General features: G+C 31.0%; 3 protein-coding genes across 7 annotated transcripts in view; 2 read left to right on the forward strand and 1 right to left on the reverse strand.

Moving 5' to 3' along the window:
• The first annotated feature begins 208 nt into the window (after positions 1-208).
• Positions 209-5,620, forward strand: LOC144835748 (18S rRNA (guanine-N(7))-methyltransferase-like). Its single transcript, XM_078690834.1, has 10 exons — positions 209-363; positions 857-894; positions 1,415-1,510; positions 1,933-2,015; positions 2,618-2,714; positions 3,100-3,196; positions 3,837-3,973; positions 4,599-4,647; positions 5,148-5,293; positions 5,481-5,620. The coding sequence occupies exons 1-10, from the start codon at positions 319-321 to the stop codon at positions 5,533-5,535; spliced, it is 843 nt and encodes a 280-aa protein (XP_078546960.1). The 5' UTR covers positions 209-318; the 3' UTR covers positions 5,536-5,620.
• A 33-nt stretch (positions 5,621-5,653) lies between these two features.
• LOC144835752 (GTP-binding nuclear protein Ran-like) lies at positions 5,654-11,827 on the reverse strand. Its single transcript, XM_078690838.1, has 7 exons — positions 11,736-11,827; positions 10,202-10,273; positions 9,127-9,211; positions 8,098-8,223; positions 7,374-7,561; positions 6,971-7,141; positions 5,654-6,556 (listed from the first exon to the last, which is right to left on the reverse strand). The coding sequence occupies exons 2-7, from the start codon at positions 10,250-10,252 to the stop codon at positions 6,512-6,514; spliced, it is 666 nt and encodes a 221-aa protein (XP_078546964.1). The 5' UTR covers positions 10,253-10,273; positions 11,736-11,827; the 3' UTR covers positions 5,654-6,511.
• A 258-nt stretch (positions 11,828-12,085) lies between these two features.
• The window catches only part of LOC144835327 (syntaxin-like), a 28,674-nt gene continuing 14,642 nt past the window's right edge, over positions 12,086-26,117 (forward strand). For all 5 annotated transcript variants that reach the window (XM_078690412.1, XM_078690415.1, XM_078690413.1 and 2 more), the window contains exons 1-8: positions 12,086-12,250; positions 13,133-13,222; positions 13,977-14,076; positions 19,287-19,361; positions 20,445-20,512; positions 21,119-21,227; positions 23,657-23,730; positions 24,540-24,677. In XM_078690412.1, the coding sequence (XP_078546538.1) occupies positions 12,221-12,250; positions 13,133-13,222; positions 13,977-14,076; positions 19,287-19,361; positions 20,445-20,512; positions 21,119-21,227; positions 23,657-23,730; positions 24,540-24,677 (684 nt within the window). In that variant the 5' untranslated portion in view covers positions 12,086-12,220. The remainder of the gene's footprint in view (positions 12,251-13,132; positions 13,223-13,976; positions 14,077-19,286; positions 19,362-20,444; positions 20,513-21,118; positions 21,228-23,656; positions 23,731-24,539; positions 24,678-26,117) is intronic.

A 26,117-nucleotide genomic window follows, 5' to 3' on the forward strand; every position in this document is an offset into this window, starting at 1 on the left:
TAAACTTAACTATGTATAAACTAAGTGTATTATAAATACAATTTGCAAAGCAGATAAACAATAACCTATTCACAATTCTTTTTTATTTTGCTTAAAAATCAATAGACATTTACCATGTTTGAAAGAACTTACCACGAAATACTTTTACCTGTTTACTAAATGGATTTGTCTACAATTGTGAACTTTGACATTTTTAAAACCCTCAACTTCAGATCAAACAACACATGTCAATTGTTTCTTTAATGTTTTCAATATAAAACTATGTTTAAATAAAACAAATTATTGTTGCACATAGTTTAAGTATTATATATTTTAATAATGGCTTCGGGTAGACGACCAGAGCACAGAGCTCCTCCAGAAATTGTGAGTAATAATATTTTAATAAAGACTCACCAAGCAAGGTCTAGCTAGCTAGCCTAGGCCTACTGTATGTTGTTAGTTAGACTAGCTATATAGAGACTGGATATAGGCCTGCTGTTTGCTGAGGCTGTATTGTTGTTGTTAGACAGAGTTTAGTTCAGTAGTAAGCCCAGACTCTAGCCTTCAACAATAGTAATAGGCTGCTGCTGAAGGTAACAGCTATTAGAGGCCTAGGCTAGTATGAGTATGACATGATAGTTCTTTGGTTTCTTCACATAAATATGATTTAATATTAATAATTATTGCAAAATGGTGTAATATAATTTTATTTCAGATCTTGTATCTTGTTGCCTTGATTAGATCCCTCGTCCTTCAGATGGGACTGAGTGTGGTGTATGATATGTCACTCATACATATCAAATTAAGTCACTCTTGTCTACAATTACTACAAAGATTACCATCACTTTTATAACTGTTTATTTTTCTTTCAATATAGTTTTACAATGAAGATGAAGCAAAAAAATACACTTCAAAGTGAGTAGGAGGCCTACCATCATATGTTTCATCTTAAATCATGAATATACAATTACATATACTGTTACAGTTAACCGATATAATTGATGATAACATAGATTTTTCAAAGTCTATAATACTGTTAATGGTAGATTCAATATCCAAACGTTTATACAGGTATTAATTATGTTGCTAAAGAAAAAATTTGCATTTTCACAGTTTATCTAGAAACATAAATCTCACACTAGTATTGCTGGTTAAAATGTCTGATACTTTGGTCCAAAGGATTAAAATCCTGTCATATGTCAGGATTTCTTCTTGTTGATAATACAACTCCACTCCCAAAAACTTTATAAAACTTTGTTTTTGTAGAGCAACTTGTGTGTGTATGTTGTGTGGATTTATTGTCGGGACAGTAAACTTTTTGCTATGATTGATAAAAATAAAATAATAGTAGTCAATAGAAAAAATCATCTGGATCCAAATGATTATTGATAATAATTAGATTTAAATCAAAGTTGTTAATTACCTTTCTTTTCAGCACCAGAATGATTGAGATCCAGATGACAATGTCTTCACGAGCAATAGAACTACTTGCTTTGCCTCAAGACACCCCAAGTTATATTTTAGATGTTGGGTAAGTATTTCAAAAAAATTCAAATTCAAAAACTTTATTTATACATGTAAAATATAAAAATTATATCATTATAATATTATATCATTAAAATATTGCAAAAATGTGTGCTTACAAAAAAAGTTAGTTTTTCAATAAGTTTGAGGAAAAAAAACAACAAATTGTATAATTATAATTGTATACACTAATAAAAGGCACAGTAAAATTGATAAAAATACCAACTTAAAATATGTGTAAAATTGTTATTGTTGCTGTTCAAGAACATAATGCATTTATTTTACCACTTTTTACATTTATAGAGCTTCTTCCACAGATACAAGGATAGACAGGAGCAGTGTAAAATTCATGTGATTATATTATTATGTAATTGTTACCTATCATGACAGCCCTGTGTTATTATTATAAACATGTTTCTTATTGGTCAGATGTGGGTCTGGACTGTCAGGAGAGTGCCTTACAGAGGATGGTCACTATTGGGTAGGCCTTGATATAAGCAAAGCAATGCTTGGTAAGTACAGTATGATGAGTTGTTCAGTCAATCATTCAATCAATCAATCATTCAATTAATATTTCTCCATTCTAACCATCATTGCTCATGGGACCGTTCAAAGATCAGAACAAGTAGGTTTTCAGTAGTGACTTAAATATGTCCAGTGAGTGATGAGTTATAGACAACCTAAAGCTCTGTCTACACTATAAAACTGTATTTGCATTTTCTTTAGTTTTTGCTCTTCTTTTTTCTGTTGATTGTTCAGCACTTAGAGGCGTCCTGCATTTTGCGCTATAGTAAATTGAACATTATTATTATTATTATGTGACAAAAAAATGTGATGTGCCCATATATGGACATGATGATGTCTTATCACTACCTTTTTTGGACATATCACTACCATATTTGGGCACATCACACTTGGAGATCAGAAATTGGTAATTGTATAAAGCCTGTAGAATTTTTGTTCAGAAACACTTTACTAACACTAACAGAGAAGTGAATAATGAAGGTATAACTCCATGAGGTTGCTACAAAGCAATACATGTTTTGTAATATTTACCCTTTTCTTCACATTCATAGTCCACTAATTATGTAAATTTAATTTTATACTTTTCAAGATATTGCTCTAGAACGGGAATGTGAAGGAGATCTGATTCATAGCGACGTAGGTCAAGGGTTATTCTTTCGGCCTGGTACATTTGACGGTGTCATCAGGTAAAAATACCAATAGAATTATATAAAGTAATTCTAAGCTCTGTCTAAAAAGTACCAAATATGGTAGTGATATTCTCGAATATGTTAGTGTTATGAAATCATCATGTCCATATTTAGGCACATCACATTTTTTTGTCATATTTAAGTCACTACTCAGAGACAGTGTAGACAGAGCTTAATACAGATTATTTCCCCAGCACAACACACCAGGCAAAAGGCTAACCTGATCGGCTCATAAACAGATATCCTAAATGATATACATTTTGTGTGTGGACATCAAATAAAAAAACCATCAGTCTCACTTAGTTAGAGAATGTATGAGTTTATTTTATGTGATTACTGTAAAATAATTGGTTGAATTGAATTTTGTTTAATTATTCCATAGTATATCTGCACTTCAGTGGTTATGTAATGCTGATAAGAAATCCCACAATCCACCAAAAAGATTATATAAATTCTTCTCAACTCTTTATGCTTCATTGGTAAGTATTATCAATTGTAGATATTTACTTATTTTGGTGTCCATTTTGTTTTTGTAATTATAAGAACTCCTCTTCACATGGCAGTCAGACCAGTGTTTCTCCAAACCTTTAACCAGCTTTAAAGATGTATTGTCCCCCTGAAAAAATAATTTTTTTAATTTGTTTTGTTGAATATGCCATTTTAATGTCACATAATAGTTGTCCACTGTGAACAAAAATTGAATCGAGAAAAAAAATGTATTTACCTGAAAAAACTGTAATTTAAAATAAAAATAGTCAAATTGGCTGCTAGCCAATGGGTTTTTGGTTGAATTTGACCATTTATTTTGTCATTTTATATGAGAAAACATTTTTTTTTTCTTTTTTGTTTTACGAAAGGGTTTAACTTGATTAAGACTTCAAAATAACCTATTCAAAGTCTGATTTAATTAATCTTCAGATTTTTTCATGATTACGATCCTTTGTAAGGTGGTATTCATACTTCATAATAGTGTGTAGTTCAAGTCACTTTTGATATTACAGCATTCATTTAATTAAAATAAAGATACAGATACAGATTCCTTTTATTATCCAATATAATGGAAATTACAGTGCTCATATAAATAAATTTTAAAGCATGTTACTTATCATGTTTTTTCAGAAGCGTAGCAGTAGGGCTGTTTTTCAGTTCTACCCCGAGAATTCTGATCAGCTAGAGTTAATCACCTCGCAAGCAATGAAAGCTGGTTTTACAGGAGGATTGGTGGTGGATTACCCAAACAGCACAAAAGCTAAGAAGTTAGTATATATCACTACCGATTAAAAATTTCACATTTATATTTCTGGGCTGTTGAGAATGTATATGGAGTTGTGGCCTGGTGGTTATGATGCTTGACTACCAATCCGAGGGTCTGGGGTTCAAGTCCTGTCATAATATGTTATGATTTTTTCTAATGACAAATTACGACTCCACTACCAAAGACTTGTAATAAGACTTTGTTTATGTAGAGCATCTTGTGTATATGTTTGTCTTGTGAACGGGATTGCCAACTTTAAGAAGGATATTGAATGAATTCGCTTATGGTTATCCTTGGAAATTTGCCTAAATATAAAAAAACTAAACAAGCAAACCTAAAAAAATTACAGTACAGTATAATATTAAATAGTAATATTATATTTATAATTCCACCCCCTAATTCCACCAAACTAAATTTGGAGAAAAAAGTCTTTGGTGCAATTATTGATGCAATGAAAGAAAAAATCCGACCACCTAATTGTTGTTAAATGTTGCATCCAAGCCCATGGGACTATACTTGGTCATATATACATTAAATAAAATATATATAACATAATATGGTCTCTTAATGAAACAGTTTTCATCTGTTGCGCAATTTGGTTGACAAATTTGATTTCTTTGTTACAGAATGTTCCTGTGTTTATTTACTGGCGGTGTCAATACACAACTTCCAAAGGTAATCATTATAGACAAACCTCGTTATATAAATAAAAATAAAATACAACATTTAGATAAAAGTGTATAGCATGGTACATATTGTGCTCTGTATTTCACTAAGAAATCAGACCATGTGCTGATATTCAGCCATCTTGTAGAACTCCTTTATTCATCTCTAATTTAATCCAGTCGTTAAATTGCTAATATGAATATATTACAACTGACACCTCAGCTCGGCTACAAGAACAGTAACAATGCAACACATTGGTCTGGAAAAATTTGTTTGAACTTTATAAACAAGTTTTAGTTGTTGGGACTAAGTGTAGTATTTTCAAGTTATCTTTCGGTGTAAATAGGTACTTTACAGAACATGCCAATTGAAATTCAAGAAAATCGGTTCATTAATAACTAAATAAAAAAATTGTATTCTTTAACATAAGCCGAAATATCAACATGCGCATTCTGTGCAATATTTTGCCAAGTACTTCACTCTTTCATTTTATTTATTTAACTTATTAGGGTTTAGGTACAGAGGAATCGGCCCAGTCACAAGCTAAATACAGTGACTCACGAAATAGGTGGAAAAAGATGAAGGGAAAGTCAGTAAAAAAAAGTAAAGATTGGATACAAGAAAAGAAGGAAAGGAGGCGAAGACAAGGAAAAGGGTATGTTGTTGTGCCCATATATGGACATGATGATGTCATATCACTACCATATTTGGGCACATTACACTTTTCTTTGTCAAACTAGTTTGATAGTGTAGTCAGAGCTTTATTCTCATACAATGCAAATGATTTATTTTAATAGGAAATTATATATTGTTGAAATTTACTGTGTTTTTTCATTTTGTAGTGACGTGCGGCCAGATTCAAAATACACTGGTAGAAGGCGGGCTGGTAAATTTTGAAAATGCAGCGAAAATCATTTTTTCCCAGAAAACTATTTTATGTAATTATAATACTTTTAGTTATGCAGTAATGTATATGGATTGGTAAGAAATGCTGGAAATAAAACTAAAAGAAGAGTTTATCCATTTACGTTCATTTATTTGATAAATGTTATCCTGAAAAGTACAACTAATCCAAGCCATTAGAGATTATCCTAATCCATTAGATTCCATTAATCACCATCTATTGAAACAATGCTGTTCTATTTTGCTAATTATGTTACAATTGCCATTTTACAATATTAATCAAACACCAATGGACTATGTATCATAATGTACCTTGCCAGTTTCCTGGTTATTTTGTTTTTAAATAAAGGCAAATACAAATTTAAGCTGGTCCAGAGCATTTAATAACATGTGTTTCTTAGTCTACATATTTCTTAGTTTACCAAAATGGAACCGTATAAAGCTTACTCAATTTTAAACGTTAACATTGGTTGTGTACTTATTTCTCTTTGTACCAAAAGTTAACTACGTTTGATCAAGTCCGATTTTATTTTTTCTACACAAATCAAAGTTTGCCGAATTTCATGAGGTAATAATTAGCGTACAGAAAATCATGCATTTCAGTGTAATTGGGGGAAACATTACAAATTTACAGTTTGTGACAATCGCACTTCTAAACTCCGCTCCTCCGTTAAATGGTTTAAGTTATTAAAAGATGGTTATAAATACAAACTCAATTACTTCTATAAGATACAGTGACAGATTACCTATTACCAGTATAGGCCCTATAATAATTTACAAAATTACGTTTGCCTGTGATATTTATCATCAACCAAAGCAATAAACATATAGTTTAAAAAAATAAACTAGCTGAGTTAACAATATAGTAGAAACTTAGTAGTATAATTGTTTTTGAAATACGGATTTCAGTTTTAAGTCTTTTTCTTCACCATACTTTGGAGCAATTTTAGGTGAGTTTAGCTTTTACTTCTCATAATTCCTCATCATCTTCCGGTAATGCAGTTTCCGTTGCAGCCTGACAAAAAAACGAACAAACACTTTAGATAAATTCTTTTTTTGGCTTAAAATCGTTTATAAACTTTATTATAATCCAGTACTTAACTTGGGTGCAATGCAAGTGAATTGACCAATCACAAGCAACAGTTTGGAAGATCCACTGCTTCATGATTGGTCAAATTACTTAAGGCAGGTTTACATTGCATCAAAGTGGGAACTAACCTTTACTAAAGCTCTGTCTACACTATTAAACTTTATGTGACCAAAAAATGTCATGTGCATATATGGACATGATGTCATATCACTACCATATTTAAGCATATCACTTCCATATTTGGCCATATCACATTTTTTTTGTTAAACTAGTTTGACAGTCTAGACAGAGCTTTATGCAACTTATGATTTGAAATTAAGACTATAGAAAATTACTTACGAGTAAATCATTTTCACATTTTTGCGCCCAATCAGGGTCCATGTCAACCTCGGGGGGCTGCAGAGCAGGCATTTCAGCAAATACCATTTCGGCGTCTCCACACAGCTTTTTTGTCAGCCACAGGAATGGCTTTTCAAAGTTGTAGTTACTTTTAGCGCTTATATCATAATACTAAATTTAAAAATTTGTAATAATTATTAGATACATTCATTTCCAAAAATTACTATCTAAACACTCAATTTAACTTTTTAAAGAGTTATGCTTTTCTAAATTAATATTGCTACAGACTATTTTATTATTGGCAGATTTTCGGGAAGGGGGAATATTATTAATTATGACAGAAACTTTAGATAAGTTCTATTTGCTGGCTTTCTTTTTTTGGGGGGGATGTACTGGTACTCACTTGCAGGTTCTTTTTCCTGTGAAATGTAATGCTCTTTGCTTTAACTTTGCGTTCTTTGATGTCAACCTTGTTTCCACATAGCACAATAGGAATGCATTCACAGACGCGTACTAAATCTCTGTGCCAATTTGGTACATTCTTGTATGTAATTCTTGAAGTCACATCAAACATGATAATAGCGCATTGACCTATTCAAGATATTTATTGTTTGAAAAAAAGTATAAGCTTTACTATTGTTTGGAAAGTAATTCTTCTTTATACTGGCTGACTCTGTTCTCCCAAAGTAAAGCCCTGTCTACACTATCAAACTTTATGTGACAATAAAATGTGATGTGCCATATATGGACATGATGATGTCATATCGCTACCATATTTGAGCATATCACACTACCATATCTAGATACATGACACTTTTTTTTCAAACTAGTTTGATAGTGTAGACAGAGCTTTAGAAACACCATCACACTTATACCACTTCCAATTCTTTGACAATAAAAATCTCTTACCAGAGTCAGTTTTAGCCGGTTTCTAATACACACTATACCGAGTACATATATTTATTTATTTATTTATTTGTTCTTTCTTTAAACTGAAATACACTTATATATGAGTGTGCCATGACAAATTCTGGATATTTTATGCTATATTATCTTTTAATTATTGTTGCCCTTTTTTCTATTTGTATGTAGATGTTCTTTTTGTTATTGCACAATAAATATATTACCTTGTATGTAATAACCATCTCGTAAGCCACCAAACTTCTCCTGACCTGCTGTATCCCAAACATTGTACACAATGTGACCTCTGTTTGTGTAGAATGTTAAGGGATGTACTTCAACACCCAACGTAGCTTAAAAAATAAACAACATTAATGTTAATATTTAAATAATTAATAAAATTTATTTCAGCAATTTACAAGCCATATAAAATACAAAGAAGAAAATAAAAGCACATCAATCGCCATCATATCATTTAAAAAAAACAAGAAATCAATAAAAACAAAGCTTCGGGAATGTGTAGCTATACAGACAAGAAAGTTTTAACTAGTTTGTTTGTACTATCTTCCAGTCTACAAATAAATTTATATAAGAGCATGTGGCGTGTTGGAAGTTGGACTATTGAACGCGAGATCGTGGTTCGAATCAAACTCTCGCCGCATTGCTTGTATCCTTAGGCTAGACACTTTACTTGTTTGACTCTCTCCACCCAGGTGTATAAATGGGTACCCGGTTAGATCAAGACACAACTCTTTGCACTGATAACTAGCTGCATTATGGTAGAATGTTTCTATACGTGTTTGATCCACAAAAAAAATGATTGGGGTAATAATGTGAAGCACTTAGAAGCATTATGCAATAAGCTCTATATAAAAATGAATATTTTATTGTTATAAAATTCCTAGAAAGAAGGAGGAAGGGACATTGTTCATTTGATAGTTAAGGAAGGGTCAAGCATTGTAATAGAATATTACAACTGTTGATTTGGAAATCCTTAAACCCATTTCTATTCCAGTTTTAAGGGTCTTTCACACCTGTTCCGGCGCCGGAAAATCCAATCTAACGTCAATGTTTCGTTTTCACGCGGCTACGCGCAAATCGAAAACGAAACATTGATGCTCGATTCGCCGGACCAGAACAGGTCTTGGAAAGGTTCATGTGGACACAATCAATATTGTTACTGTATTAATTACTGCCAACCACATTTATCAGAAAGAGTGCTGTGAAAGGGCCTTTAGTTCAAAGTACTTCCTTACCAATGTATTTCTTTTCGAATTCACCAGTCAAATGGCGTTTGACAAAAGTAGTTTTTCCAGTTCCTCCATCACCAACAAGTACAAGCTAAATCATGTAAAACAACATTTTTTAAAGATAATATCTGATGGAAGATTTATACAATATCATACTGTTTATACTCGTACAGTTGTGCCCAAATATGGTAGTGATATGAAATCATCATGTCCATATATGAGCAAATCACATTTTTTTGGTACATAAAGAAAAAGTTTGATGTGTAGCTTTATTTACAGAATAATATTGTTGGTCACCTAATATTTAACAATAACCAGGCAGGATTGAGAAGCCCAAACCGGTTATATGCACTCATCACTCCATACATATTATTATTATACTCTCTCATAGTAACCGGTTATAATAAATTTATATGCACTCATCACTCTATACATATTATTATTATACTCTCTCATAGTAACTGGTTATAATAAATTGATATGCACTCATCACTCCATACATATTATAATTATACTCTCTCATAGTAACCGGTTATAATAAATTGATATGCACTCATCACTCCATACATATTATTATTATACTCTCTTATAGTAACTGGTTATAATAAATTGATATGCACTCATCACTCTATACATATTATTATTATACTCTCTCATAGTAACCGGTTATAATAAATTGATATGCACTCATCACTCCATACATATTATTATTATACTCTCTTATAGTAACTGGTTATAATAAATTGATATGCACTCATCACTCCATACATATTATTATTATTATACTCTCTCATAGTAACCGGTTATAATAAATTGATATGCACTCATCACTCCATACATATTATTATTATACTCTCTCATAGTAACTGGTTATAATAAATTGATATGCACTCATCACTCCATACATATTATTATTATACTCTCTCATAGTAACCGGTTATAATAAATTTATATGCACTCATCACTCCATACACATTTAGCAATCACTACTCTCTCATATAAGTTCTTTAAATTAAAAACAAAAGAATATTTAATAATATTTATTCAATTTTGTCAATAACTACATTTAAATAATACTAACCTTAAACCTTGCTACAACATTGTCTTTGGATGCTGGCGTCTGATCTACCATGATTAATTGTTTGTCTAGGTTCTGTAATTAAATAAGAAAAAAATATATTGAAGCTTATTGGACCACTGTTGTAATTTAACAAAATTGGCTCCATTTTGTAAACATTTTTTGATATTTTTAAATCGTGTTCTCTTTGAATGGTCAAATTCTCAGAAAATGATGATGTTTCAACTTGTGTTAGCTAGCTAGGAAGAGACCATGGCTTGCATTTTTATTTTAGACTTCAGAAAGTGAATGGTCCTTTACGAACAAAACACAAGATGGTTACAATTAATATAATAAATACCTCTAACCGAGGAAACAAAGTGAGTCAAGCTTGTCTAAAACCATGTATTGTATTTTACTCAATAAAGACAATTGGCATATTCGATTACAAACTTTCATATTCAACATAATGATTTGTTTTGTTGAATACTTTTTGTATTTGAATGGTAAATTGTAAAATGATTGTGCTAAACAGAAAATCATCCAAATAGAAAATGTTTTTTTAACCCATAAGATTTTTCGCTCCAAATAATCTGTTAAATAATGATTCAGATTCGATTTATTAAGTCATTCATACATAGTATAATGATAATTGTTCTCTTGGCAGAAAAACAGAAGCAAAACAATACATACATAATATTTACATTCGTGGAACTAACAACAACAAATGATCAGCAATAAAAAATACAACAGACCTAATGACCTATCTTTGAAACTCACTGTTGTATAGTCTATAATAGCGCTAGGTAAGAATGAAAATTTATGTCTATTTGTTTTTACTGAAATTGTTGTTAATCTTCCAGATCTGGTAACTACTAACTTATTGTTAAGAATACGAGATTCATCAGCTAAAATACTATTTAATTTAGATATCATTCCATCATTACACATTTGTGTGATACCTTTTAATTTCGACACCAGTGGCAGTAATTTTGAAAAACTATACTCGGCACCCTGCTAGGGCCTAACTCAACGGTAAAGTACCAATTGAATATGGTACTCGGACTTTATCCAACATACATTGAAATGAAAAACATATATACTGCTACTATGCGTTATTAAACTGAAAAATCTCAGGCCTATTCTTGTGACCTAAATTAAACACATGAAGAAGATTGAGTAACCAATAGTGACTTTAGGGCGAGATTGACAAACAATGCGTAAACGTTACTAACCTAAAAAGAAACCAGAAATACAATTAAATGTGGTTTACTTGAATATTCGTTAATAACAGACAGTCGAGAATATAAAGCAAGTATGTTGGATCAAGTAGATTCTTTTAGATTGAAATGATGAAATTTGAAAAGATCAACTTGCTAGAACCGGAACATTCAAGTTCAGCACATTATTCATTCAATTTCAAGTTTCATATTCAGCACAAACAATATGATTGAAATAAAAATGAAAATGTCATTACTAATATTTAAATTAAAAGCTTTAAACTAAGCTGCTACATGAGATATTGCACCTAAAAATGGTCCTAGGAACATATTTTCACCTGTATTATTGAAATTGAGCTCAGAGCCTGTGCTGTGTCGTTTTTGTCCCGCGTGAATTTTGGGGGATGAAAGATTTTTCAGAAATTTCAAGAGGAAATAGGCATTGAAAAGAATAGTTTCATATTTTACTAATTATTAATAACCACAGCTTCATTAGACTTAATAAAATACTATGATACACTTTTTATTTTAAATGTAATGTTTATTAAACTAGACATTTATTTAATGAAATTGTAATTTTTGAAATTATAATTTCAAATAATTTGTGGAAAAAAATAAATAGTGAGGCTACGGTCTAAATCCGAGTTGGTTCGCTTAACTAAACAGGTCAAAGGTTGTCGGATGATGGGCGACGCCTGTATTGGAAATTGAGAATTGACAAGACAAACTTTATTCGTGTAATTCCTGTTTTTAGTGGACTATTACTTTATTTTTAGGATTATAATCATCTTTTCCAGTAGCTTAAAACATATAGAAATTTAAAATGAGGGATAGATTAGGATCATTGAAAAGGGTAAGTGGATATCATCTGTTATAAAAATAGAAATTCATCGATCGTAAGCCTGCTTTTCTGCTCGCACTGCTGCTGCCGAATCTTGTTGATTCTTGGCCTGGCTGGGCTCCCTCTGCTGGTGGTGTGTAGGACTTGGAGACTGTCAATCCTAGACAATCACAGCATAGCTACTGCCCTTGTTGCTTATTACTGTACATTTTTTTTCAGCAGGTTCATGTGAACTATAATTTTAGGTCTACTCAATATGCCTACCGTATTTCCCCGTATTTTTGTGATGTAATTTGTAAGAAAGATATTTTTATTCAAAATTCAAACTGCGCCATGCATACTACACCGTAGCCAATGTGGGATGGATGGACTGCATGTAAATTAAATTAGTAATACAATGTATAAAAATATGTAAAAATGTTTATTTTTTATTAAATAAAATGTCAGCGTTTGAAAATAGAAGTGTCATTAATAATAATATTAATAATAATAATATTTTTATTACTTATTTGAACATGGATGAAATAATTAAGAATCTATATTAATATTACTGAACTGAGGACTGGAGTAGAAAAAGTAAATTTTACTGCAGAAATTAATTAATTCAGAGTAATTTCAGCAATTCAGTTTTTTAATTAATGTTATATGTTATAATCATTATTCTCATTTATTACAGGACAGAATGCAATGAGGCATTCAGTATTATTGACACTATAAAACGAGTGGTTCCAAAGAATTTGAGAATTGCTATTAATTCGCCTTCCTAAAATTAAATTATAATTCTTGTGCTGTTTTAAGGTTGCTTACTGTAAACTCAATTAGCATATTAATAATTTTTATTCATCACTGATGATTCACTTGTCGCCATATTAATAAAGTACACTCCTAATTTAGACTGATGATGATGAGGAGGATGGACTTGGCCCAGATGATGTTGCTGTCAACATGGACGCTGAAACTTTCATGGATAAATTTTTTGAAAAGGTGATCAATTATTTCTGTATTTCTGTTCTTTACAGTAAGCCTTGTCTACACTATCAAACTTCATGCGACAACAAAAATGTGATGTGCCCATATATGGACATGATGTCATATCACTACTGTACATATTTGGGCATATCACTCACATATTATTTTGTCAAACTAGTTTGATAGTGTAGACAGAGCTTTAGACTATTTGAATACAAACATAATGATTAAAAAAAAATGTATTTGTCATTAATTATTCAATACAGTAGAGACTACAGTAATTACCTGTACAATACTTTTCCAATTGCTTGCATTGTACGACAGTATTTATTAATGTAGAATATTATTCTACAGTATCGTTACTGTATAGTTAGTAATAATATATTATATTAGTTAAGCTTGAGGACAAATATAAATACCTTTACCTTTACCTTTATATAAAATGAGGTTTTAGTTCATGTACAGTATACACTATTTACTGTACAGTATAAGCTTTGGAAAAAGTACAGTGCTGTATGTTGTTAACAACTGTTGTTTTTTCTTATTTTTCAAGTGTTTTTGTATAAAAAACTTCACAAATATTGTACAAAAGTCTTGACTGTTATTTTCTACCAATATCTTTAATTTTGGTAACTGTGGAGTTGTTGGTTCTTGCAATACTGTACTTTGTACTGACTCTACAGTACTGTACATCATTCAAATAATTTAAAGCCCACTTCTAGTTTTTGTGTGTGCATGGTTTTTATTATAACTTTCGTTTGTTGATCAGGTGGAAGAGATACGTGAAAACATTGACCGTATAGCAGATAACGTAGATGAGGTAAAACGGAAACATAGTGATATATTATCAGCTCCGCAACCAGATGAAAGTAAGAGATTTATTTTTTATTTTTATTTCAACAATATTTTATGAGGGTGGTCAATCAATTACATGTCTTATTCTAACTATACAATAATTAATTAAACCTCAAATTTTTAAAATAATTCATTGCTTCTCCTAAATATTCAATTTGAAAAATATAATTACACAGGCTCCTTCTGAATAAATGTATTGACCCTTAACCCCTTCTTCAATTAGAGACCATGTAATACTTTATTCTATAGGTATATTTAATGTATTTAGGTACATTTTAAGTTTATATACTGTATGCTCATATTTAAACTAAATTAAAAATTGACATTACTGTAATAATTAGGGACAATGTGCCCTATTGTTTTCATTTATTGATAATTTTAATTGAATTTTAATTTTGACCTAATATTTAAAAAGAAATGAAGATCTACAGTACATTGACTAGGTATCTCAAAATACTGAGGGTCACTAACCTCTATCTACAGTACTACAGTATAAGGTATCGCACTCTGCATTGAATAACATTTCAAATGTTGATCATTTAAATCATCATATGTACCAATTAATAAAAGAGTGTGAAATTTGTTTCACACTCTATACAATCATAATTTAAGACAAATGCACTTTAGACAGTATACTACAGCACTTCGTAAATGCAATATTGTCATTGTATCTTGTTTGTAAGGACTTACAGTATATTTTATTTTCTGTTACACAGTACATGATACAGTACTGTACAGTACATGATACAGTACTGTACAGTACATGGTGTACTGTATGTAAAATACTGTTTTCAGCATGTTGTGCAGTAGTATTGCTTAAATTAATATGATTTAAAATAATTGCGATTCAGTTTCTTCATGAGTTTGTATTGTGTATATAGCATGGACCTATACATTTCTAATTTATATGTCCATGGTATTAGAGTGTGCATTTTTACTAGACGTTACTTAACTATTATCAGTTTATCTTAACTACAGAAGTTAAGTAATTATACTCTAGATGGAAATCTGCTGTACTGTACAGTACATGTATTGGAGCTGTAGCTTGGTGGTAGTGACTCCAGTACAGTGAATCTTGTGGTTAACAAGCTTGCCTTCCAATCCCAACGTCCATAGTTCAATCCTGACCTATGTAACACAAGGGTTGTACTGTTAACTGTTTCTGCTCCACTCCCTAATGGATATACAGTACAATATGCAGTACCGTATGCACACTACAAACAATATGAATGAATTAAAAGAATTTATAAACAATAGCTTCAAGGAAATAATGAATATTGTTTATTTCACTGAGGGTGTGTAAGGTGGTTGCGGTGTGTAGAGGGTATGATGAGGTATGATTTTGATCCACAAATGTTTACACACACACAGAGCACATTGTAATTGATGATTTAGAATATGCTACAGTATGTATTTACACCGATTCAAATGTTTACACACACAGAGCACATTGTATTTGATGCTTTACAATTATACTATGCATTTACACCTTTCCCTATATCATCAAACTTTATCCTTCCCCCTTCACATAAAATGTTTTGAAATTGGTTACCATTGTTGTCATGACGTTGGTTTGACAGTATGCTATTACATTGGGCGAGGTAAGATCACTAGTCCAAAGGTCATCACTGTATTCATTCTCTGTCACTATTGTGTGGGCATCACTTATTTATTTATAGGCTTAATATCAAAATAAGCACTAAATGATTGTTTAGTATGCTTGAAGTACTGTACTATGTCAATATACAGGTTAACTGTGCTCCTGTTGGTCCACAGTTTTTATAATGCACCTCCCTGCAAAAGTACATAATTACTAAGTTTGGGTTTTAACCCCTTTGTGACCCTTTAAAATTGGGATTAACAACATTATACAGTAGAATGATGATCTAAAAACAAAATGACTAAAAAAAAATTCATTTTATATTTTAATTTATTCAATATGAATACAGATTTTAACCTTAAATCAACGATGAATATTTCATAATTTTCAAAGCCATACTGCAGTTACGCATTATTAATAATTTTATTACAAACAATAGAAAACTGTATGTGAGATTGGTTTATAAGAAAATGATAATTACTGTACATTCAGTATACTACTGTAAATTCTGTGCGTACAGTACTGTATACAGTATAATTAAAAGGAAAAAAGTATATGATTGTTTGTTACCTTGTTGTTTTATCATGCTAATTACTTCCTCATTTACATACAACCTGTCCTATTGGTATATAAGTACTTTTCTGTTCCGATGATGAGAATAGTTTCTCGAAACATGTCACATTTTAAGGCAGTTTGTCTATTCATTAAATGTCTCACTATAGTTATTTTAACTCAAAAAATTATTATGTTCGCTAACAAATTTAGGATTGATATTTGCAGACGTAGCATTCCATGTTAGAAACAACTGATTCAGTCATGGAATCTTAAAATGTAATAAGAAAAAACTGTGTAGTTTGTTGACTGTTCGGTTATGTCAACTTATTGTCAAATTCACCACATATTTGTGTACATATATTACAAACATGAATGGTAAAGTGACCTTGTTGAATGAATGATAATTTACAGAAATTTCAATACAAAATTTAATGACAAAAAGATTGACATTTCGGGACATCACAACCAATTCCAAGATAACAAAATTAAAGGAAAAGCACCCAAGTTGGTGACGGAAAATTATTATTATTTTATTATTTATAATTTATAAATTACAGTAATTATTTAATAACTTATTTGATCTAAAAAATAGTTTCATTGTCTCCCTCTCAATTGCTCTCATTACATTTTCTATTGAAAATAATTTTATAATTTAATGAAAATTAGTAATTACTTATTAAAATATTATTAATTATGCATACACACATGTTTAATAGTTATTTTAATTACGGTATGAATAAACATATTTGTTTGTAATTTGGTACAGTAGTCCTTGAGTTAATGATGATGATGTGGTGAGAGATAAAATCATAAAAAAAGTCTTTTGATGTTTATGTGGATGGAATAACAGAAGATAGTCGGGCAGAATGATGAGCAAATGAAATTAAATAATTGATTCAGTAGAATTGTTTGATTATTATAATATTTTTGTAACATTTTTTAGGTCAAATTCTCACAAGCAAAATTGAAATTGACATTAATTTCTTCGAATGTAATACTGTTAGTGTTAGAAATTTTTTAAAAATATATTGTATGTATATATATTATAATATTCTGATTTTCCGATTCTGTGGTAGAATTGTAACTTATAGATACTGTACGTTGGCGTAATGATGCGTAATCACGCAAATACCGTAGTCTCTCTATTGAACCGCATCTGCTACGCTTCAATGATCAATACATCTTATCAATATGGATAGAATTACACAGGGAGTTTATTGACAACTATCTAGGATCAGGGATCATCTTAGAAATACTTTACGCAAAACATTCATTGACAAGTGACATACACCGCCAGGGATCATCTTAAATAATCATTAATTGGCAGAATAGAAAGAACACTGTAGTAAACTTAAATTTTAAATTATTCAATATTAATTAAAAACGTAGTTTATTCCACCATGGGTTAATCGTTTAATTAATAAATCTTTTTAATTAAAATTTCATAAATTAATAGTAGACTATTATTAACATGAAATATGTACTGTAACATTAACATTCTATTATTATAACGTTTCTAACAAATTAACAATAGATTTAAAAGTCATGAATTTATAATAATTCATTATTCTCTTTATTTGACTTTCTTTGTTTCAAAATTCATTTTGCTTCGCAAGATTCTAAACAATGAGAGATTGTTTTTGTTAAGTATACTGGACACAACACACTTGTGAACACAGGGCTTCTGAGGGCTACTGGACCAGAAAGTGCTGGCGTCTTTTAATAAAAGTCAAAATTTACAAAATCAATCGCTTATGAAATTAAGCATGTTAGCAGGTGCAAAGAATACTGCCAACTCATTTTATAAAAATTATTTTATCAAATTTTGTAAAATTGATCTTCCATTTAAAGTATTTGTATAAGTGTAACCAAACCAAATTCAAATATCAACACCAGCCATCAAATATCTTAATATCCGCGCAAGTACGGATAGTAATTAATATGATTTTACCTAGTATAGTAAATGAGTATTTACTAAATACTATTACTAAAATTGTGGGAAAATTGAATAAACAAACAAAAGATAAACAAATAAAATAATAATCGGTTCTGAGTTCAAATCAAAGAGTTAATAATAACCCGTTTTCAGTAATGGAAGAATCCAGAGATAGGTGTATGCGGTTATGAACACCTTTATATAGCATATAACTGTAGTTGTGCGGATATTTATAATGAAGTATGACAAAATTCCCAAGTGAAATTCACATGTATATTAAGTGCATTTCAAAGGAAACATGCATTTTAAAACAATTTTACTGCATGTGAAAAAAGTAAATAAAAATAAAATCATGCTTTTAATGTTTTTTTTGTTATTGAACCACCAGATGCATTTTGAGTTTTCTATAGAATTTAATTTAGATATTAATTAAATAAGAAATGTTAATGATTTTTTAAAGTAATATTAATTTGTTTTATTTTTTGTTTATCAGTAGTAAAGAAATTATGAATTGATACTAACAAGCACAAATTCGACCCGGTGATGCTGATAATTTGAAATTAATTAATATTGTATTTAATTTTTGTATTTTGTTTATATCTTTGGCTGCTAGTGCTAGCCTAAGTATTGGGAAATAAATGCTCTAGACCTCTCTCTCTCGAAGAAGACTATAATTAAACATTGACTGAATCAGTTAAAGAATAAGTATTTTCTTGGGTCAGGTTAGAACTTCTTATTTGAATTAGAAGCTGTACTATACCGTACCTCCAAACCACCCGAACTTGATTAGTGTGGAGTTTTCCTAAAGTATTTTACTGTTTGATATTGATAATATATGATGAGATCAGATTTCTTGGGTTAAAAAAAAATATGTGATGTGTGTGTGTGTGTGAAATATTCAAATGTATCAGATAATATAATAATAATAATATAATTGTTTTTTGTAAGTATAGCTCTTAACCAAAATAATTAGAACCAAAGGCTCGAAACAAGGTGGAAATTACGTCATTTCATATGCTATTCGAAAGGGATAAGTTTTCAGCAACTGTTTGAAGATGGCAATAGATTTGGCATTCTTGATTGATTGTGGAAGAGTTTGATTTCTGATAATGATTTTTACTTTCTATCTGTAGGAGTTAAGGAAGAAATGGAAGAACTGATGGCGGACATCAAGACTAGTGCCAACAAAGTGAGACACGAACTTAAAAGTAAGTCACTACACCTGTATTTACTATGTGTATGACATATTGTATCTCTCACTTTAGAGAGAAGGGCTAATGTCGGTTTATCCAGGTAAGTAGGCAAGTGGCACTAAGTCACATCAAAGAAACATCTTAATGTACAATTAACTTTTTGTAAACTACACCTGTATTTACTTCATATTGCATCTCTCACTTCATCAGAGAGAAGGGCTAATGTTGGTTTATCCAGGTAAGTGGCACTAAGTCACATCAAAGAAACATCTTTGTACAATTCACTTTTTGTAAACTACACCTGTATTCATATTGCATATTTCACTTCATCAGAGAGAAGGGCTAATGTTGGTTTATCCAGGTAAGTAGGCAAGTGGCACTCTCACAGACAGACTACCAACTGACAAACTTGCTTATCTCATACTCACATTGTGAGAGATGGGGTCTTTAACAGTCAGACACTAGAGAAATAGAATATTTAAGGTACACACCTACAGTTATTTTCCTGGCAGCTAGTGACTATAATTTATATTTTCTCTTTGCGTATTGTTTGTTTAATTTGTTTATATTTTGTAAAATGTATGTTTGCCTGAATAAGTAATATAACTTGCCTCCTGTCATTTCAAACTGTGAAGAAAGCTCTGAACATGAATGAATGTTGTTGAGTGCTGTTGCTAAATATAGAACAAGTTGATTTGTGTCTTTAATAATAAACAGACAACATTAGATGAGTTGGACGGTGTCATCGGCAAGTCTTTAAGTTTAACATGCAAGAATGATGGCTACTTGGAACATTATTAGGCTAATATAGATGAACATGTAGAAATACTAGTTGTCACTGTCGTAGTAGATTATTTCAAATACTTTTATTCTTAAAAATCAAATCAATTTCAAACATTAATATAAAGGATCTCTGTATAGTATTCATAAAATGTTTTCTTTTGGAAAGTCAAATTCATTAGATAAAAAACTTCAGCACTAATAATATAACTTTTTGGGGTTTGATTTCTGTATTTATATAGAGACTACAGTATTTCCAACAGTACAGAATATTAATTTAATTGAATGCAATTTTATTTTTTTTGTTTTTAATTTTAGTTATGGAGCAAAGTATAGAAAATGAGGGCAAGAAAACATCTGCAGATTTCCGAATTCAAAAAACACAGGTAAATCTCATTACTGCAGTAAATTATCTGCACTGCAGTAAAATATTGACAAACCATAATTCTATAATCACTGTAGTTTCACTGCAGTAATTTAATAAATTAAAAAAACTTTATAAAATACTACAACTACTGTTGTGGTAATGTTATACTATAGGGAGCTTAAAGCACTGTCTACACTATCAAACTAGTTTGACAAAAAAAGCGTGATATGCCCAAATATGGTATTGATATGCTTAAATATGGTAGTGATATGACATCATCATGTCCATATGTGCGCACATCACATTTTTTTCAAATAAAGTAATTTTGATAGTGTAGACAGTGCTTAACGTTTGTGAAGACCAAACTACGTCATTTTTAATCGTTGTGCGCATTTGGGGATATTATGCTGTGTTTCCTCGCTCCACACCTCGACACAGTTTTGATGTACGACGTCCGACAGCATATAGATTGACCTGACCTCGGTTGTTAAAAATCAAAAGCTCCCTAAAGCAGCAACTGAAGTTAAATGACTGTATTATCTGTTATTCTATATTTTATCATTTGTTAACCTAATGAGTAGATACATTGTTAAAAAGATTAAAAATATATTTTTGTTTGTTTTAGCACACAACTTTGTCAAGAAAGTTTGTTGAGGTGATGACAGACTATAACAGTACACAAACAGACTACAGAGAACGATGTAAAGGAAGAATTCAACGACAATTAGAAATAAGTATGTTCATTTTCATTCCCTGTCCCTTTAATTGTGTGTGTAGTACTGCTTGTACTGTAGTAGTCCCTTTAAATTTCATAGTATCAGTACAGTTTTGGTAAATCAAACACGTCCCTTTAAGATTATCAGCTTATATTAAATTAACTGCCCCTTTAATTGTGTCAGCTTGTAGAATATTTAATCATCTGTCCCTTTAATTTCACAGTATCAGTAGCCCTACAGTTTGTATCAGATTATCAGCTTATTTAAATTAACTGCCCCTTTAATTGTGTCAGCTTGTTGTAGAATATTTAATCATATGTCCCTTTAATTTCACAGTATCAGTAGCCCTACAGTTTGTATCAGATTATCAGCTTATTTAAATTAACTGCCCCTTTAATTGTGTCAGCTTGTAGAATATTTAATAATCTGTCCCTTTAATTTCACAGTATCAGTAGCCCTACAGTTTGTATCAGATTATCAGCTTATTTAAATTAACTGTCCCTTTAATTGTGTCAGCTTGTAGAATATTATTCAACTGTCCCTTTAAATGTATCATGTGGTATCCTATTACAATATATGTTTCCTTTATATTAATCAATATTCTCTCTTGTACTTGTGTCTATTTACATCAGCTGGCAACTGACTGAGGGTTTTTAGTGTTGAAAATAGGTTGAATGTAAAAAGACAATGAGCAGGTCATTGCTTCTGGCCGTCAATTCATAGATATTGAATCAATACGTTGTAACACAGCTTGGGTGTATTAACTCACTGCTGTCTAATGATAGTAGTAGCAGGCAGACATTTTGTATGAAATACTGATATTACTGTAGGTTCTGTTATTTCGATTGAATCCTATAGATTTTGTTTTAAAGAAAAGTATTTTTAATTTGCCATAATTATCATAAAAAAAGATCATCATCTTTACTACTAATAATTGTTCTGTAGCTTCAACATTATACAATTGTCGTTGTTGTCATTATCCTCAATTTATCATCATCATTATCATTATCTGCAAATCGTCATCATTATTAGCAGCAATTCATCATCATCATTACCATCATCAGCAATTCATCATCATCATTACCATCATCACCACCATCATTATCATCATTATCAACATCATCATCATCATCATGATCATCATCATCATCATCATCATCATCATCATCATCATCATCATCATCATCAATTTGTCATCATCATCATCAATTTGTCATCATCATCATCATTATCACTATCATTGACTTCTCATTATAGTCTGTAGACATATTTTTATATTTTAAAGTTTTAAGATCAGTGTACAGTACTTCAACTACCATTTCTGAAGGAACAATTTATTTAGGAAAAATAAAAATTTATTACATGATCACCCATCAATATACAGAAAATCATCAACATTATTTTCATACATATTTTAGTCATAATTATGTGTAGTGTACCCTGATCATTGTATCTTCGTTATTATTTTATTATTAATAATATTATTATTACTTTAAATCCTGCCATCTTCATCCGCTGTATTATTATACATCTATTTTTATTGTTTTATATTCCACTACCATAATTCCTTATAATAATCTAATATTTATTATACATAGTTAAAATTGTTTTGAATTTATACACAAAAATATTATCTTAATTCAAACATGGATTTAAACCAGTGAATGTAATAGACTCCATCTTTCTGGTCTGTAAATGAGATTATGATGAAAATTCATATGATTTCTTTCCGCTTGAAAAAACTCATAAATATTGACGTCGGACAAATTGCAGTTCATACCTCGTCTTTATACTATGCGTCTTTTAAGCCAATGAAACGTTCATGTATAATTGAATACTGTTAGTGGTGTGTGTATCACGATAGTCAATACGAATTCTATTAATTGTATCAGTAGATTTGTTTGCCTCATATAACATGTACGATATTTGACTAATGCACTTAAGAAAATATTGATAGTTCGTATTATTTTAGGTTTCGAGGAAATATTGATAGAATTGTAATGAAAATAATAAGCGAAATGTCTATTCTATTATTTAGTTTTATTAATATATTAAAGTTTTACTATTTTTACATTTTCGTAATTAATATTTATTTAAAAATTGGTCTATTCAGTTTATTATTAATTTTACTTTTAAATGCTCTATTTTATTTTTAGCTTTACTCGCTCAATAGTTCTGGTGGTAGAACGAGTCTTCTCGGATAAGGACTATAAACTATAGGTCCAGTGTACACATCTGGCTTATGTGAACTTTAAAGAACCTAGTCTATTTCGAGACGAGTAGGGGGTACCCCGGTATACTAGTATACACACAGCCACTTATGATAACTCATCAAGAGGGCCCCTTGATTGTCAGCATATGCTGTTCAGGGTCACCCTCTAAATAAGGTGAAATAAATAAAAATTAAATAAAAATATTAACAATAAAATTTATTGTTTTCTTTTTAGCCGGCAAGACGACTACAGATGATGAATTGGAGGACATGTTGGAGACCGGAAACCCAGCAATATTCACATCAGGAGTATGTATACAAACCTAAAACCTACATTTGAAAATAATAATAATGATGGTGTTTGTTCTGTGGAAGCTACATACTTAAGTTTTGTCAATTATCGTAATCTTTCAACATGGACCAAAAATAAAATATCAAGTACAGAGCCCTCTCTCTCTGAATATTTTTCCTTGATATATTTTGCCAAGTACTTCACTCAGTTTCCGAGTGCTTTCATTACCTTATTGACAATAAAGGAAGAAAGAATAATTAAATAAATGTACCCGAAAAAGGATTGGTACACTATGAAAAGATGAACTTTAAGTGCAGGTGAATGCTGTACACTGTACAGCGACTGCCGTGCTCCAGAACCAAGACTGTACCGTGATAGTCTAGTTTCTAGACTGTGTTTTGACTTAATATTAGTAAAAAGATAAATATTTTGGCACATATGGCATTTCATACGTATAATAATTCAGACAAAAATCGAAAAGCCAAAAAAAAAAGAGAATAACTACAGACTTGGGGCAACAAGTCTAGTAGCATGACTTCATGCAGTAGAGCCCTTTTCTAACGGAAGCCGGCAATAAGGGGTTTTTACCCTTTCACACATAGGCCGGCGTTCACAAATTACCCCAATATTACCGTCTTATAGCTCTGTGTGAAAAGGGTTTAGGTTGCCTAAAAATGAATATTCTCTAATTAAAGTGAATCTGAGGAAAAATTTTATTTTTTGGTATATGTTATTGATTAATAATATATAATAATAAATCAAATTTATAGTATATAGCGATTTTTGCCAAATAGGATACAAAATGCTGACTTGATGTTTCTTGTAGATTATTATGGACACACAACAAGCTAAACAGACGTTACAGGATATCGAAGCAAGGCATAACGACATCATTAAACTTGAGAAAAGTATCACTGAACTTCACGACATGTTTATGGACATGGCAACCCTTTTGGAGACCCAGGTAAGCTTCTTAATTCACTGTATGTATGGTATACCATTGAGGACCTTGCAAATGTAACCCTATGTCAAGGCAGAGAAATGAAAGGAGCATTATCCTTTAAAGTTATGCAGTTCACCAGGAATTTTTTTTTTCCTTTTACTATTAATGCATATATACTTTAGAGTTAAAACTATGGGCAGCCAGAGGTGCCTGAATAGTAGGCCTACAGTACTATTTCAGAGGCACCGATGCAACCAGAAACAACCTATTTTGTTAGTAGTTTAAACAATTTGAAGTATGGCCTAGAATTGGTTAAATTGTAACTGGCATCTGATGTCATACAGTATGTCATTTGTAATGCTCCAATGAATCGTAAAATAAACTATGTAACTACTTTCGTTCATTGTCATGTGTCACAAACTGTTTTGTTTCAGAAACTCTTTTTTTCAGATATCAGTATTTTTTAGGTGATCTACAGTAGTACTACTACAGTTGAATTCCATTATTCTTTTTATGTCGGCTGATTTCAATTGTTTTAAGATTTGGCAGTGTCCCTAGCAATTTTGTTTTTTGGCCTTTGTCAAAACTATTATTTTAAAGATGTGTTCACATAAGTTGTTTTTGCACATTACATTACCACATTCACATTACCTATAGGTCATACTCCAAGGAAAGTGGCAATGAAAACAAAACATTGTTTTGGTTGAATTCAGTTTCAGCGTCATATCTTCAATCCGTAGAGAAGCTGCTATCCATAGTAATGCAATCAGCACAGGTTCAAGGCTCTCCATGACAGTAGTTCTGGTCACAGAGTTTTCTCTTTAAGACTTCAAACTGTCTGGCTTGTGTGCACTTTAAAGAACCAAGTTCATCTTTCAGGTTACCCTGGTGTACTAGTCCTTCTCGGTCGCTGAGCTGTGGCTGCCGTGTGTTCGTAGAGGGCCTAATCTGAATTTCCTCAATTTGGGGACGGAGAAAGTTTTTCTTCCTCTGACCAAAGCAATGTAATTCTCGGACAGCACCATCATTCAGATTATCTTAGATAACCTCTCTCTGACACCTCATAACTGAAGATGCACATTTCATCTGCATAGCAGTTTACTGCTCTTCTGTTGCAGTTTTTGTTTTTAGTAAATTCATTTGAAGACTTGGATGGTAACTGACCAGCAGATATTCTGCCACGCCCTGTCAATGCATTTGAAATCTTTGTTGCACTTGTCACTCATAGACACTACAATGATATTTCTCCAGTAAATGTCAGCCATTATCATCTGAAGAATAACATTTAAATGAATTTCTTTTTCTGAGGCATTTGTATTTTTAAAATTGTTTGTCTTTATGGAAAATGTGCTTGATTTTTTGACTTGATGTTAGGGCGATATGATCGATAGCATAGAAAACAATGTCTTAAATGCTGTGGACTATATTAAAGAAGGCACTCAACAACTACAAGAAGCGGTT

This window comes from Antedon bifida, chromosome 2 (genome assembly GCF_963402885.1).
Source record: "Antedon bifida chromosome 2, ecAntBifi1.1, whole genome shotgun sequence".
Taxonomy (NCBI): domain Eukaryota; kingdom Metazoa; phylum Echinodermata; class Crinoidea; order Comatulida; family Antedonidae; genus Antedon; species Antedon bifida.